General features: G+C 47.9%; 1 protein-coding gene across 2 annotated transcripts in view; it reads right to left on the bottom strand.

Annotated features, from left to right (window-relative positions):
- Positions 1–12,637, bottom strand: part of HMCN2 (hemicentin 2) — a 185,613-nt gene extending 172,976 nt beyond the window's left edge. For both annotated transcript variants that reach the window (XM_043469851.1, XM_043469852.1), the window contains exon 1: positions 12,230–12,637. In XM_043469851.1, the coding sequence (XP_043325786.1) occupies positions 12,230–12,485 (256 nt within the window). In that variant the 5' untranslated portion in view covers positions 12,486–12,637. The remainder of the gene's footprint in view (positions 1–12,229) is intronic.
- Between the last annotated feature and the right edge of the window lie 910 nt (positions 12,638–13,547).

The following is a 13,547-nucleotide window of genomic DNA, read 5'->3' as shown; positions in this document are numbered from 1 at the left end:
ATGGGAGATGCTCAGATCTATGCTCCTGCCAGCCGCAGAGCCTTCGTTTGTGCTCTCCCATCTGCCCACTGTGCTACCCTCGGTCCTGTATGGACCACTCCCGCCACCTACACCCGGGGCTTCCCTGGTGGCTCAGGTGGTAAAGAACCTGCCTGCAATGCAGGAGACCCAGGTTTGACCTCTGGGTCGGGAAGATCCCCTGGAGAAGGAAATGACAATCCACTTCAGTATTCTTGCCTGGGAAATCCCATGGACAGAGGAGCCTGGCGGGCTATAGTCCTTGGGGTCACAAAGAGCCAGACACGACCTAGCAACTAAACCACCACCACCGCCCCCACACCCAGCCCTTCCCCATCTCAAAGATCACTCCTGTCTCCCCACCTCTCAGAGCAGCCCAGGACTCTCTGTTACAGGGACAGAGAGTTAATGGACTTGGGCCCTCCTCTGGGGGCCTGGAGGGACTCACTGTAGGTGCCAGAGCACAAGCTGGCATCCTGCCGGGCGCATCCTCCCTGGGCAATCCCCTGGGAATCGCATGCGGAGCGAGTGAATAGTGAGTCTGTCAGGGATCCCTGGGGACCGGGTGGACTGAATGCACTCAGCCACCCCAGGCCTGCCGGGCAGGCAGCCTCCCCACTCTCAGACTCATCGCATCCTCACCCTCCTGCTTCTCTCAGAGGCATGCCCAGCCCGCTCCTCTCCCCACACCCCTGCCCTGCACCATCATGCTGGAAAGCCCAGGCAGGGACGCTGCACTTTGATGAGGTGCCCTCGGTGACAGGGACAAGCCTGTCCGAGGAGAGACGCACCGGGGGGTAGGTCAAAGGGCTGGGTTTTCTGCTCAGAGCAAAGACTGATTTATCTATTTCATGATGAGAAGTTTGTTAATAGCAGTGTCACTCCAGGGTGACAGTATATACAGGTACACATACAAACACACATATACACAAACATATTAGAGCTTGCAGCAAGAAGCCAAGTCACCCCACCTCATGGGCGATTCCGCCTGCTGAGCACATTCACTTTGCCTGCCTGCATCCTGGCTCCTGCACTGGTGGCTCAGTGGTAAAGAATCCACCTGCCAGTGCAGGAGACACAGGTTCCATCCCTGGGTCGGGAAAGATACCCTGGAGAAAGAATTGGCAACCCACTCCAGTATTCTTGCCTGGGAAATCCCATGGACAGAGAGGAGTCTGGTGGGCTATAGTCCATGGGGTTGCAAAAGAGTCAGACGTGACTGAGCGACGAAACAACGACAAGAATCCTGGCTGCTGACCAGCTAAAACCACCTCGTCCCTGCGGAAGGCTGGCAGAACACCTGGGGACCCCGAGAAGATGCTCGAACTCACCCTCAATCAGACACACGCAAATTAAACCAGGTCAACACTTCTCACCTACTGGATTAGCAAAAACAGGAAGCATAATATCCCTGGATGCCAACAAGGTTGGGAAAAGCAGTATCACACTCTCTAGGTAAGAGGGCAAGACGGTACAGCATTCGGGAGGACAGCTTGCTGATCTCTATGAAAGTTAAAAATGCTCACATGCTTTAACGATGGCAACTGCAGTCTGAGAACCTATCCAACAGCGATGCTTTTGCAAATGTGTGTGTGTGTTGCAAAGAAATTCAAAGCAACCTATTTTCCACAATATGAGAATGGCTGGATAAGTCAAGAGAAGATAAGCGAAGACCTCTCCATGTGGACACGGTGGGGGAGGAGGTGTGGGGTGAACTGGGAGACTAGTACCGACATGTGTGCACCGCCATGTATAAGACAGACAGCTAGTGGGGTGGGATGGGGGAATGGGTGTGGGAGGGAGGTCTAAGAGGGAGAGGATATATGCATATATATAGCTTATTCACTTCATTGTACAGCAGAAACTAACTCAGCATGTAAAGCAACTATACCCCAATTTTAAAATAATTAATCATTAATTTAAAAAATTAAGGTCCTTCCTGTAACACCTTCTGTAGTCATGAAAACAATGGGGTGGATTGATATTTCCTAACATGAAAAGATACCCATGATATATTATGTGGGGCAGAAAAGCAGGCTGCAAAACAGTATGCATAATATCATCCTATTTTTATGTAATAAAAAAATGAAGTGTGCATATGTATGCAAGTGAACCACACACAGAGCCTGGAAGCACAAAATTATTAAAAGCGTTTGCGTTTCTTGAGAGTAGTGTTATTAGAATATTTAACAAGCATGTGTTAAATTTGTAATTTTTTGAGGAAACAATAATTTTAGTTATTCACTGAAAGAGCTAAGCCTTGATGCCAAAATTTGACAAAGAGCACAAAGAAAGAATATCACTTACTGATCACACATATTGAAATGAGTGGAGAAGTCCCAAATAAGACACTGGCAAATAGAATCCAGCTGTATACCAAAGAATAATCCTTGCTTGGTCATGGTGAATTATTAAGCAAGGAATGTGGAAATGGTTAAGAAGGAAAGAATCACAACAAGAGTTCAACAGGCAAAAGATCTCACAAACATCTCAGCAAAGCCAGAAAGTCACTGGCTAATACTGAGCACCCACCCTCATTTGGCTTTTTTTGTTTGTTTGTTTGTCAGACTGCAATTCAGTGCTCAGCTGTATCTGACTCTTTGCGACCCTTTGAATTGTAGCCCACCAGGCTCCTCTGTCCATGGAATTTTTCAGCTAAGAATGCCAGAGGGGTTGCCATTTCCTCCTCCAGGGCATCTTCCCAACCCAGGGGTCAAACCCACACGTCCTATGTCTTGTGCCCTGCAGACAGATTCTTTACCCACCGCGCCATTGGGGTTTATTTGTTTGGGGGGTGTTTTTTCTACCCTTGGTAAATTAATAATGAGAGTATCTTCCTCCATCTGGAGAAGAAGACTTCAAATCAAGAACTAACAAGAAAGACAATACAGTAAAGATAAGACCCACTTCAGCCATCACTATTACTTAACACTGTCCTGAAAGCTCTAACTGCTAAATACTACAAAACATTCCAAATGAGTGAAAACTTTGATTGGAAAAAAGGAAACAATATTATAATTTGGACAGGCTGTGGTTGTCAACCTAGACAACTCAAGACATTACTCCCTCAAAAAAAATTAGAACTAGTCTTTTAAAAAAAACCCTTTAGTAAGAAAGTTGGAAACAAAATAAATATATGAAAATAAATTGCTTTCCAACATACTAGCAATACTCATTTGCAAAAAATGTAATGAAAAAAGTCCTTGTCAAAATAGTCATACAAAACCCCAAATATTTACAGATCTTAAAAAGAAATGGGTGGAGCCTATAAGGGAAAAAGACTACAAGTTTTCAAGAAAGGAAATAAATATGTTTAAAAAAAAAAAAAGGAAGAGATCTTCAACAAGGTGGAGCAGAGGTAAAGAATCCATCTGTCAACGCAGGAGACACAGGAGTCTCAGGCTTAATCCCTGGGTGGAGAAGATCCCCTGGAGAAGGAAATAGCCACCCACTCCAGCATTCTTGCCTGGGAAATCCCATGGACAGAGGAACCTGGCGGGTTGCAGTCCATGAGATCACAAAGAGTCAGACTCGACTGAGCAGCCTAACGCAGCATACACACAGCACTCCTACATGGAAAAAATTAAATTTTTTTAATGATAATTCTTCCCCAAATCAAAATTTAACACAATTCTGAGCAAAATCACAGCAGGAAATTTTGGGGGGAAGTTGACTAAGTTTGTCTACTTTTCATCTGAAAAGAATCATGTTCAAGAATATTTTGAAAATGAAGAAGAATAAAAAAGAACATGAAGAAGGTCCCTGGCCAAGTAACTCTGGAAATGAGTTGCATCTACAAGACTAAAGGCTAAAGAGTGGTACTCTTGATAATAAAGTTCTTTTCAATGGGGTGCAAATTAGCAAAGCTAAAACCACCATAAATGTACACTGACACTGAACAATTATGTCAGCGATAGTGGGTGGTGGATGAAGAGGGCCAGGTTAGTCATTGTTGGCGTGGGAGGTTATAGATAAGCAAGAGTAGGAGGTTAGAGGGATCCACGTGGTAATGAAAGAGAGTTGGAGGCTGCAGAATGAACTCGCTCAGCTTAACCTAGATACAAACGGTAAATACAGAAATAGTTATAGGTACACACACAAGTTACATATACAACATCTATCTCCTGCTCTGTCAGCTAAAGATACAGAAGCAGTGACAACCCAGTGGCAACAGGCACACTTTGCACTCAGAAGTGAGAGGTGTGAGTTCAGTCATGTCCAGCTCTTTGTGACCCCATGGACTGCAGCCTGCCAGGCTCCTCTGTCCATGGAATTCTCCAGGCAAGAATACTGGAGTGGATTACCATTTTCTACTCCAGGGAATTTTCCCAACCCAGGGATCAAAACTACATCTCCTGTGTCTCCTGCATTGGCAGGCGAATTCTTTACCACTGTGCCACCTGGGAAGCACTCGAGTGCTGGTGTCTAATGCTGGCATCGAATACCATCTTTTAATAAGCAGAACCAGGGTTCCTTGGAGAAACTGCTAATTCTGGAACTGGGGCAGGAAATACATGAGTCTGGAATAGCTTGTAGTGACAGAAAGTAAGAAAGAGCTTTAAAAAATAGCTCACAACAGTAAGTGTATGTCAAAGGTACACATACACTTTGGAGGCCAAATGAAAGTGCTTCCAATGATTAAAGTTGGAAAAACTTGAGCAACAAAATAAATCCAGCAGTATTGGATTACAACCCAAAGAATAAAACAATGTGTCCATACTGATACATACCAATGATTGAATAAACAAATAAATGGAGAGGAGTCAACTCTCTCATGCAGAAGATTTCCAAACAATTTTTGTAAATAGTCCATATTCACGGAGGTGGATCACAACTCCTTACTTCTTAAGTGTGGGCTGCATGTAGTGACTTTCTTCCAAAGAGGACAGAACAGAAAGGGAGAAAGAAAAGAGTAAGCTTCCATGAAGACGCCTGACAACCTCGGCCACGTGATCAAGGTCAGCGTCAACAGTGATAAGTCACACTGATAGCATGTGCCCTTGACATGACATGATGAGAACATATCATATCTGGTTCCTCTGTGATCTTCCTCCCATTACCCAGTCTAACTGGAGAAAGACACTTGGCAAATTATGATGGAGGGGCAAAACATCTGAGCAATACGCATCGAAACTGTCAAGGTCATCAAAAACAAAGGTTGAAAAACCATCACAACCCAAAGAAGCCTAAGGGACATGGCAGGTACATGTAACACAGGATCCTGGATGAGATCCTGAAACAGACTCTAGGGGAAATTTGAGGGAATCCGAATAACGAATGGACTTTAGTTAATAATACTATTTTAATATTGGGTTGTTCAGTTCAGTTCAGTCACTCGGTCGCGTCCGACTCTTTGCAACCCCATGGACTGCAGCACGCCAGGCCTCCAGCATCACCAACTCCTGGAGGTTACTCAAACTCATGTCCATTGAATCAGTGATGCCATTCAACCATCTCATCCTCTGTCATCCCCTTCTCCTCCCACCTTCAATTTTTCACAGCAACAGTTGAGATAAATGCACCATCATAATGGAAGATGGTAATAATAGAGACAACTGGATGTTGGGTATGTGGGAACTGCTGTACTATCTCTGCAATGATTCTGTAAATTTAAAACTGTTCTAAAATTAAAAGTTCATTAAAAATTTTAAATTGCTGGGACTTCCCTGGTGGTCTACTGGTTAAGACTCTGCACTTCCACTGCAGGGGTCACTGGTTTCATCCCTGGCAAGGGAACTAAGATCCTTCTGCACACTGGGGCAAAAAAGATAAAAATTAAAGTGGTCAACTGTGAACGGATAAAGATGATACAGCATACATACACAATGGAAAATTATTTGACCACAGGAAAGAAAGAAATCCTGCTGTTTGGGACAACTTGGATGGACCTTGAGGGCATTATGCTAAGTGAAATGAGTCAGATAGAGAGAAACAAATACTGTATGATCTCACTTATATATAGAATCTAAAAAAAAAAAAAACAAAAGCACCAAAATTCATAGGAACAGAGTAAAGTGGTTTCTAGGAGTCAGGGAGTGGGAGAAAGGAGATGTTAGTCAAAGGGTAGAAACTTCCAGTTATGAGATGAATAAGTTCTGGGAATTGAATGTAGAACATAGTAATTATCACTAATAATACCGTATTATGTACTCGAATATTGCCAAGAAAGTAGATCACAAATGTTCTCACCACAAAAAAGAAATGGTAATTATGTGACAAGATGGAAGCATTAGCCAATGCTATGGTGGTAATCATTTTGCAATATATAAATGTATCAAATCAATACACTGGACATTTTATTCATTTATTTATTTTTACACTGGACATTTTAAACTAACACAATATTATGTGTCAATTGTATTTCAATAAGGCTGGGGGTAATTTTTTTTTAAGAATAGGAGGAAGGATTTGCCCCATTATAAACCCAAATAATGAATGCAGTGTGCCCCTGGCACAAGAACTGTCATACAATAGGACAGAATGGAAAGATAAATTAATTGATATAAAGTAATTTTGGATAAAGACAGGATCCAAATGAATGAAAAAGAAAGGAACATCTGATAAAATGTACTCTAACAATTAATTATCCTGTTCTAGAAGAATCACATCGTTATTTTTAATACCATATGCCGATTTTTTTTAATCCCAGGTTTTAAAAGTGAATACAAAAAGAAAAAAAGAGAACAAATGAAAAAACCTAGAACATTTACCTAACTGATTTTGTGATAAGAAAACAACATATTTTTCTAAGAATGAAAGTGAAGAAATTTACAAAGGGAAAAAGTCACTAGATTTGCTACATAAACACTTAAAACTTCAGAACATTAAGAACCACAAATATTAAAAGGCAAACAATCAGGGAAAACGCTACAACATACAAAATCATACAACAAAAAACAATAATATCATCAATATAAAGTCCTCATACTGACTGATAAGAAAACCACTAAAAATCTCAAATGGAAAAATGAGTAAAGGAACTGACAATTTATGAAAGCAGAAATTCACACACACACAAAAATCTAGTGAACACTTGAGGACTTACTGAAACTCACTAGCAATTAAAATCAGTAGAGATCATTTTCCATCTTTTGAACTAGGGGGGGAAATATTATCCGAATCCCTAGGACTGGGGGCTTCCCAGGTGGTGCTAGTGGTAAAGAATCTACTTGCCATTGTAGGAAATGCAAGAGACTTGGGTTCAATCCCTGGGTTGGGAAAATCCCCTGGAGTGGGAAATGGCAACCCACTCTAGTGTTCTTGCCTAGAAAATGTAATGAACAGAGGAGCCTGGCGGGCAGAGCAGCCTGGCGGGCTACAGGAGCCATGAGGCCAAAAAGAGTCAGATGCGACTGAACAAACAAAAAAACAAAAACACAATGCCCCTTTCCAGTTTATCAGCTGTTCGGGCTTCCCCAGTGGCTCAGCAGTAAAGAATCTGCTTGCCAGTGCTGGAGACAGGGGTTTGATCCCTGGGTCAGGAAGATCCCCTGGAGAAGGAAATGGCAACCCACTCCAATATTCTTGCCTGGGAAATCCCATGGACAGAGGAGCCTGGCAGGTGACAGTCCGTGGGGTTGCAAAGAGTCAGGCAAGACTGAGCATCTGAGCGCACATACACAGCACACTAGTGCTGAGGGCAGCTGCTCTGAAACGGTCCCCTAGATGCTTCTGGTAGAAGTTTAACTTCCAAGACATTTTGGAAAACAATTTGAAGGGTTGCCCCCCCACTCAGTGTGTTTATATAATGACCTAGGAATTCTGCTTCCAAAACTTTAATCCAACGAAAAAACCAATCAAAGATGCAGACAAAGATTTACACACCAGAGTGCTTTTTGCGACATTTTAATAGAGAAAAACTGAAAACAACCTAAATTTCAGCCAAAATAAAACCATTAGCAAAATTCTAACTCTGCCATTTGGGAACATACCATTTTTTTTTTTTTTCCATTAAAAAACATTTCCAAAGCACAGGTTCTGGTTTAGCTTGAAGCATGTGCCACCCAGAACCCACTAGAAACTTGCAAAGTGTGGTCTCTGGGGTTTAATGTAGGGGTTTCCTTTAGGAAGATGCTCCTAGTACACAGCCCTGGGGGACCTGAGTGAGTGAGTGAAAGTCGCTCAGTCACTTCTGATTCTTTGCAACCCTGTGGGCTGTAGCCTGTCAAGCTCCTCTGTCCATGGAATCCTCCAGGCCAGAATACTGGAGTGAGTAACCACTCCCTTCTCTAAGGGAATCTTCCCAACCCAGGGATCGAACCCAGGTCTCCTGCATTGCAGGCAGGTTCTTTACCTTCTGAGCTACCACGGAAGCCCTGAACTGTCAGCTAAAACCCCAACCTCTCAGCCCTACCTCCACCAAAGGGAATTCTACTGGCCGAGTCAAAAGACACAGCCTAACCTAAACCACAGCTCCAATCCTTGCTCAGAAACACTCAATGTCTGCTCAAAGCCCATAGAAGGACATCTAAGAGTCCTCAGTTCTGCGGTCATAGTGAAATGGAGCAGGACACTAGGGTCCTTGCCCCCCGCCCCCACCTCCTGCCCATGTCCTCTGCCTGCCCTTTGTCTGTGGAAAACCTTTAGTCAAAGAGTAAGTTTAATCAGAGAAGTGTGAATATGCAGAAATAAGGGGAAATAGTCAAAGGAGACCAAATAATAATAATGTGCTCATTAAGCATATTCAAAGATCTTTGGTTCCTTCTCAAGGTCTATAGGTAATATTCTGAGCCACATCCTGTGAGCTGTCTTGCAGATACCGAAACCCCACCAGGTGGAGAAGTTAACTACACGATGACAAAACTGTAGCCATGACCCAAGCTGCCCCAATTCCGAGAATGTGCCTCAAAGAAATGCAAACAGACTGACCCTGGAACTGAAGGTTCAGTTCAGTTCAATTCAGTCGCTCAGTTATGTCCTACTCTTTGCCACCCCATGAATCGCAGCACGCCAGACCTCCCTGTCCATCACCAACTCCTGGAGTTTACTCAAACTCATGTCCATCGAGTCGGTGATGCCATCCAGCCATCTCATCCTCTGTCGTCCCCTTCTCCTCCTGCCCCCAATCCCTCCCAGCATCAGGGTCTTTTCCAATGAGTCAACTCTTCGCATGAGGTGGCCAAAATATTGGAGTTTCAGCTTCAGCGTCAGTCCTTCCAATGAACACCCAGGACTGGTCTCCTTTAGGATGGACTGGTTGGATCTCCTTGCAGTCCAAGGGACTCTCAAGAGTCTTCTCCAACACCACAGTTCAAAAGCATCAATTTTTCGGCGCTCAGCTTTCTTCCCAGTCTAGCTCTCACATCCCATACATGACCACTGGAAAAACCATAGCCTTGACTAGACGGACCTTTCTTGGCAAAGTAATGTCTCTGCTTTTTAATATGCTATCTAGGATGAAAGTGAAAGAGGAGAGTGAAAAAGCTGGCTTAAAGCTCAACATTCAGAAAACTAAGATCATGGCATCTGGTCCCATTACTTCATGGGAAATAGATGGGGAAAGAGTGGAAACAGTGTCAGACTTTATTTTTGGGGGGCTCCAAAATCACTGCAGATGGAACTGAAGGTTAACCTCACCCAAAACAACCAAGATGATGCTGGTCAGACCACCGATGATCAGTTTCAAGATGACTGTCAGAGCTGACTGTGCTATTTCTGCATCTAGCCCCCTCCCTCCATCTACAAAAGCTCTTCCCCAGTGACTGTCAGTGGTGGTGGTTGGGGGAGGAGGGGTGTCGGCCTTTGGATGGATGTCCACCCTCCCCCGCCCAGTTGCTGACATCTGAAATAGAGCAAACTTTCCTTTGCACCAACCCAGCCTGTTTACTGGCGTTTGAGCAGCAAGCAGCCAGACCCTACCTTTCGCTAACAACAGGCTGAACCAATCTCGCCTCTCCCGGCTGCCCCAGCTCACCCCTCCTGCACCCAGGCTCCACATCCACAGACACCTGCCCCAACGTGTCAGCCGCTACTCAGCGAGCTCCATGTGTTTAGGAAGACCTCTGTCCCTCTGTATCCCTGGCACCTAGCATCCGCCGGCAGGTGGTCAAAAGCTGATCAATTTCCCTTCATCTTCCTCAGGTCCTGCTCCAATGCTGCTTCCTCAGAGAGCCTTTGATGAGTCCCTTCCCACACTAACCAAGAGTCAGGAGCCGTCAGGAGGGATACCTGCTACCCTCTGCCCGTGTCGCCAGCAGGCTGCCAGCTCCTTGGCATGAAACCTGCCTGCTTCACACTGAGAGCTTCACAAGACTGTGCACACAGCAAGGGCTCAATAAACACTGAGGTTCCCCCTCCATTGGGACCTGGGATGTCTGTAGGGAGCACGGTCTGGGAAGCAGAGATGGGAAAGGGGGGGTGGGATTTTTTTGTTTTGCAGAAGATGGAGTGAAGGCTAGAGGGTCACCCATGCGCTCAGCATCCAGAGAGGAGAGGAGAGCTTGGGGGTGGAACGAGGGCTTCAAGATGATGATGGCCAGAGAGGGGACAGTGAGGACACTATGGATCCCAGGACACTGTATCTACTTCCAACAGGCTGCTCTCCAGCCCGCCAACGGAGCCAAGCATTTTAGAGACAAATATGGGTTATTTTTATTCAGTTACTCAGTAATGTCTGATTCCTTGGGACCCCATGGAACTGTAGCACACCAGGCTTCCCTGTCCTTCACTCTCTCCCTGAGTCTGCTCAAACTCATGTTCACTGCATCAGTCAGAAATCATGTCGGCCTGGCAGGTGGCCTTGGGGAAGTCCCATCCGTGTTCCGAGCCTCAGTCTCTTCAATTCTAAGAGTAGGGGTGGATTAAATGATCTCTAAGCCCTTTCAATGCATTATCTTTGAAAGCCCGAGAATGACCCAGAAGGGAGTGAGAAAGTTAGGGGGACAGAGGATGAGCTGTGTTTGAGCTGAAGCCCCCAGGACACACCGCACACCCCACAATATCACAATTCCCCTAACCTCACTCTTTCCTGACCTCAAGTGGGAGCCAAGCTGCTGCTGCTCCCAGAAATCTTTCGAGACTCCTGGCTTCTGGGCTGTGAGCTGCAGAGCCTTACAGAGCCCAGAGCTCCTGGAAGCGTAGGGACTCCACACTCAGCCTGGGGGCTGTAAAGGATTATGTCACACCCAGCTTTACCCTGCTTTTCAAAAATCTCTAATGATGTGATTAATCAAGGAAAACAGGGCTTCTAACAGGGCTTCCTAGCTCATCTCGCCTTGGGTGCATTTCCTCTGAATAAGAACACTTTGCAGTACAATTCTGCAAAAAGACTCTGCCATTTTTAGTGTAGTTTTTGGCTTTAGAAAGCTATCCTTCTGAACAGGGAGGTGCCTAATGGAGAGACAAGACAAAACGTTGTGAAATTAATCATGGGATCTGAGTGGTGGGCAGACAGGTGTTCATGTATTTTTCTCTCCCTATGTTGCTGTAAGTCTGAAGTTTTTCACTAAAAATGTTGAGAATAAGCAGCCCTGCCATTCACGAGGTTGGGAGTCTGAGCCCACCGATCCACAGCTGTTTTCCTTGAAAGGCCTCACAGTGGGGTCTCCCAGGAGCCTTTTCCAGGGCGTGGCCTTAACACTGAGATGAAAGGTAGGGGGCTGTAGGGGGCGAGGTGCTGCCTGCAGGGGAGAGAGGGTTAGGTAAGGGCCTGGCAGTGAAAATAAGCTGGGTGGAGGCCACGTGGCCGCAGTTTTTCTCTGGAGAACAGGTGAGGGGCAATATGCAGCGTTTAGCCCCTGAATCCCACGATGGGAGCAAAGTCTAACTAACACAGGGCAAACCCGCAAACCCAGCGGAGGCGCACACGTGCCAGGCCCTGGACACAGAGGCCCCAGTTCAACATCTCAGCGAGCCTGGGAGGCAGTTCTCACCCTGTGATGCTCCGGGAGGCAGGTCATTTGCTGAAGTCGCGCAGCCGGGAGGTGACCGCGCGGCTTTTGAAGGCAGTGCGCCTGCCTCTCTGTCACCCGCCCGACGACGCGGGCGGGAAGGCGCGGGAGAAGGGGAGAGTAGGTTCTGGGTTGCGTGGGGGAGGACGGGGCGGCTGCGAGGTCTGCCCCAGGTGCCGGGGCTCGCGCAGAGCGGACATGTGGAGAAGGCGCCCGTGCCGGGCCGCGGTGCCGCCGGCGAGCATTCAGTGCGCCCCGGGCGCAGAGCCGGCGGGTGAGCGCACGGCGCCAGGGCGCCAGGCCGGGGGCGCGGGGGGCGCTACCTGGGTCGTGGAAGGGCACCAGCGCGTAGTTGGCGATAACCCGGCTGCCGCGACTCAGGCTGCGCTCCAGAATGCGCGAGGCGCCGTCCAACACCTGCATCAGGTCGTCCCACATGGAGCCGGTGACGTCGAAGACGATGGCCAGGGTGGCGCCCCCCGTGGTAGGGGACAACGCCGTCCCGGGCTCGCCGACCACCGCCGCGGCGGCCGCGGAGACCGCCAGCAGCAGCCGCAGGAGCGGCGCCCGGGGCCTCATGCTGAGCGCGGCCGAGGGGCTCCGGCTGCCGCGGTGGAGGCGCGCGGGTCCTGGGGAGCGCGACTGCCCTGGTGCACCCAGCGGCCACCCGACGAGCACTGCAGCCAGCCCCTCGCTCCGTCGCGCCGCGGCCGGTGCGCGCGGGACCTGGGTTTGCGGCGGGGTCCCCCTGCTGGGAGCCCGAGGCGGGTCCTAGAGCCCACCCCGTTCAGGGTCACGGGCCCGCCTCCTCCGCTCCCCCCACCGTGACTCAAACTTTCCCGGCCCCACTGCTCGGCCGTCCAGACCCGAGGTTAGAGGAGGACGCGGGGCGGACGGCAGAAGGGAGCTGGGGCCCCGGCCAAGGCGGCGAGGGATGGGGACGCGCGGGACCCACTGGACACCTGCGCCTCCCGCCGACCGCGCGCCCCGCTGCGGGGGCAGGAGAAGGGGGGGACCGCGCGTCCCCTGCCCTGGAGGTCTGCCCACGGCCCTAGCTTTTATGGCTCCCTGCACCCAACTCCCTAAAACCCCCCGACAGACAGACAGACAGACAGACAGACAGACACACACACACACACACACACACGCACAAAATGCAACTCCCTTTCTTTCCGCAGGGATGTGTGCGTCCCAGTTATTGTCTATTAGGACGGTTAATATAATCAAGGCACAGAAGTTGAGCAGCTACGACGTTGCTAAGCCTTATCACATAGTTACTATTTCCTTAGAGGCTGGCTGCAACCCTAGAGGGAGGCAATAGCACAACCCATTTTACAGATGAGTAAATGGAAGCTCAGTCCTTTGCCCCAAAATCACTCAGCTTTCAAATAGCAGAGAAGGATCCCAAACCCCTGGGCTCTGCTGCCTCTGCTAAGCATGATAAGACATTGTCCGTAGGTCATCTGATGACTCCAAGCGGTGGGGCTTTCCCTCTGCCCACCGGTCTCACTGGCTCCCACGTGAGGGTTCTGGGACACAGGTGAGATGCTCATGGTGCTATCTGGATCCCTATGGCCATCCTTTCCCAGACGGGGCTCCCTCCCACCACCTGGAGAGAGTTGGGGCCCCAGCACCGCTAAC

Source organism: Cervus canadensis, chromosome 5, assembly GCF_019320065.1.
Source record: "Cervus canadensis isolate Bull #8, Minnesota chromosome 5, ASM1932006v1, whole genome shotgun sequence".
NCBI lineage: Eukaryota > Metazoa > Chordata > Mammalia > Artiodactyla > Cervidae > Cervus > Cervus canadensis.
This window is presented reverse-complemented; position numbering and strand designations above follow the sequence as displayed.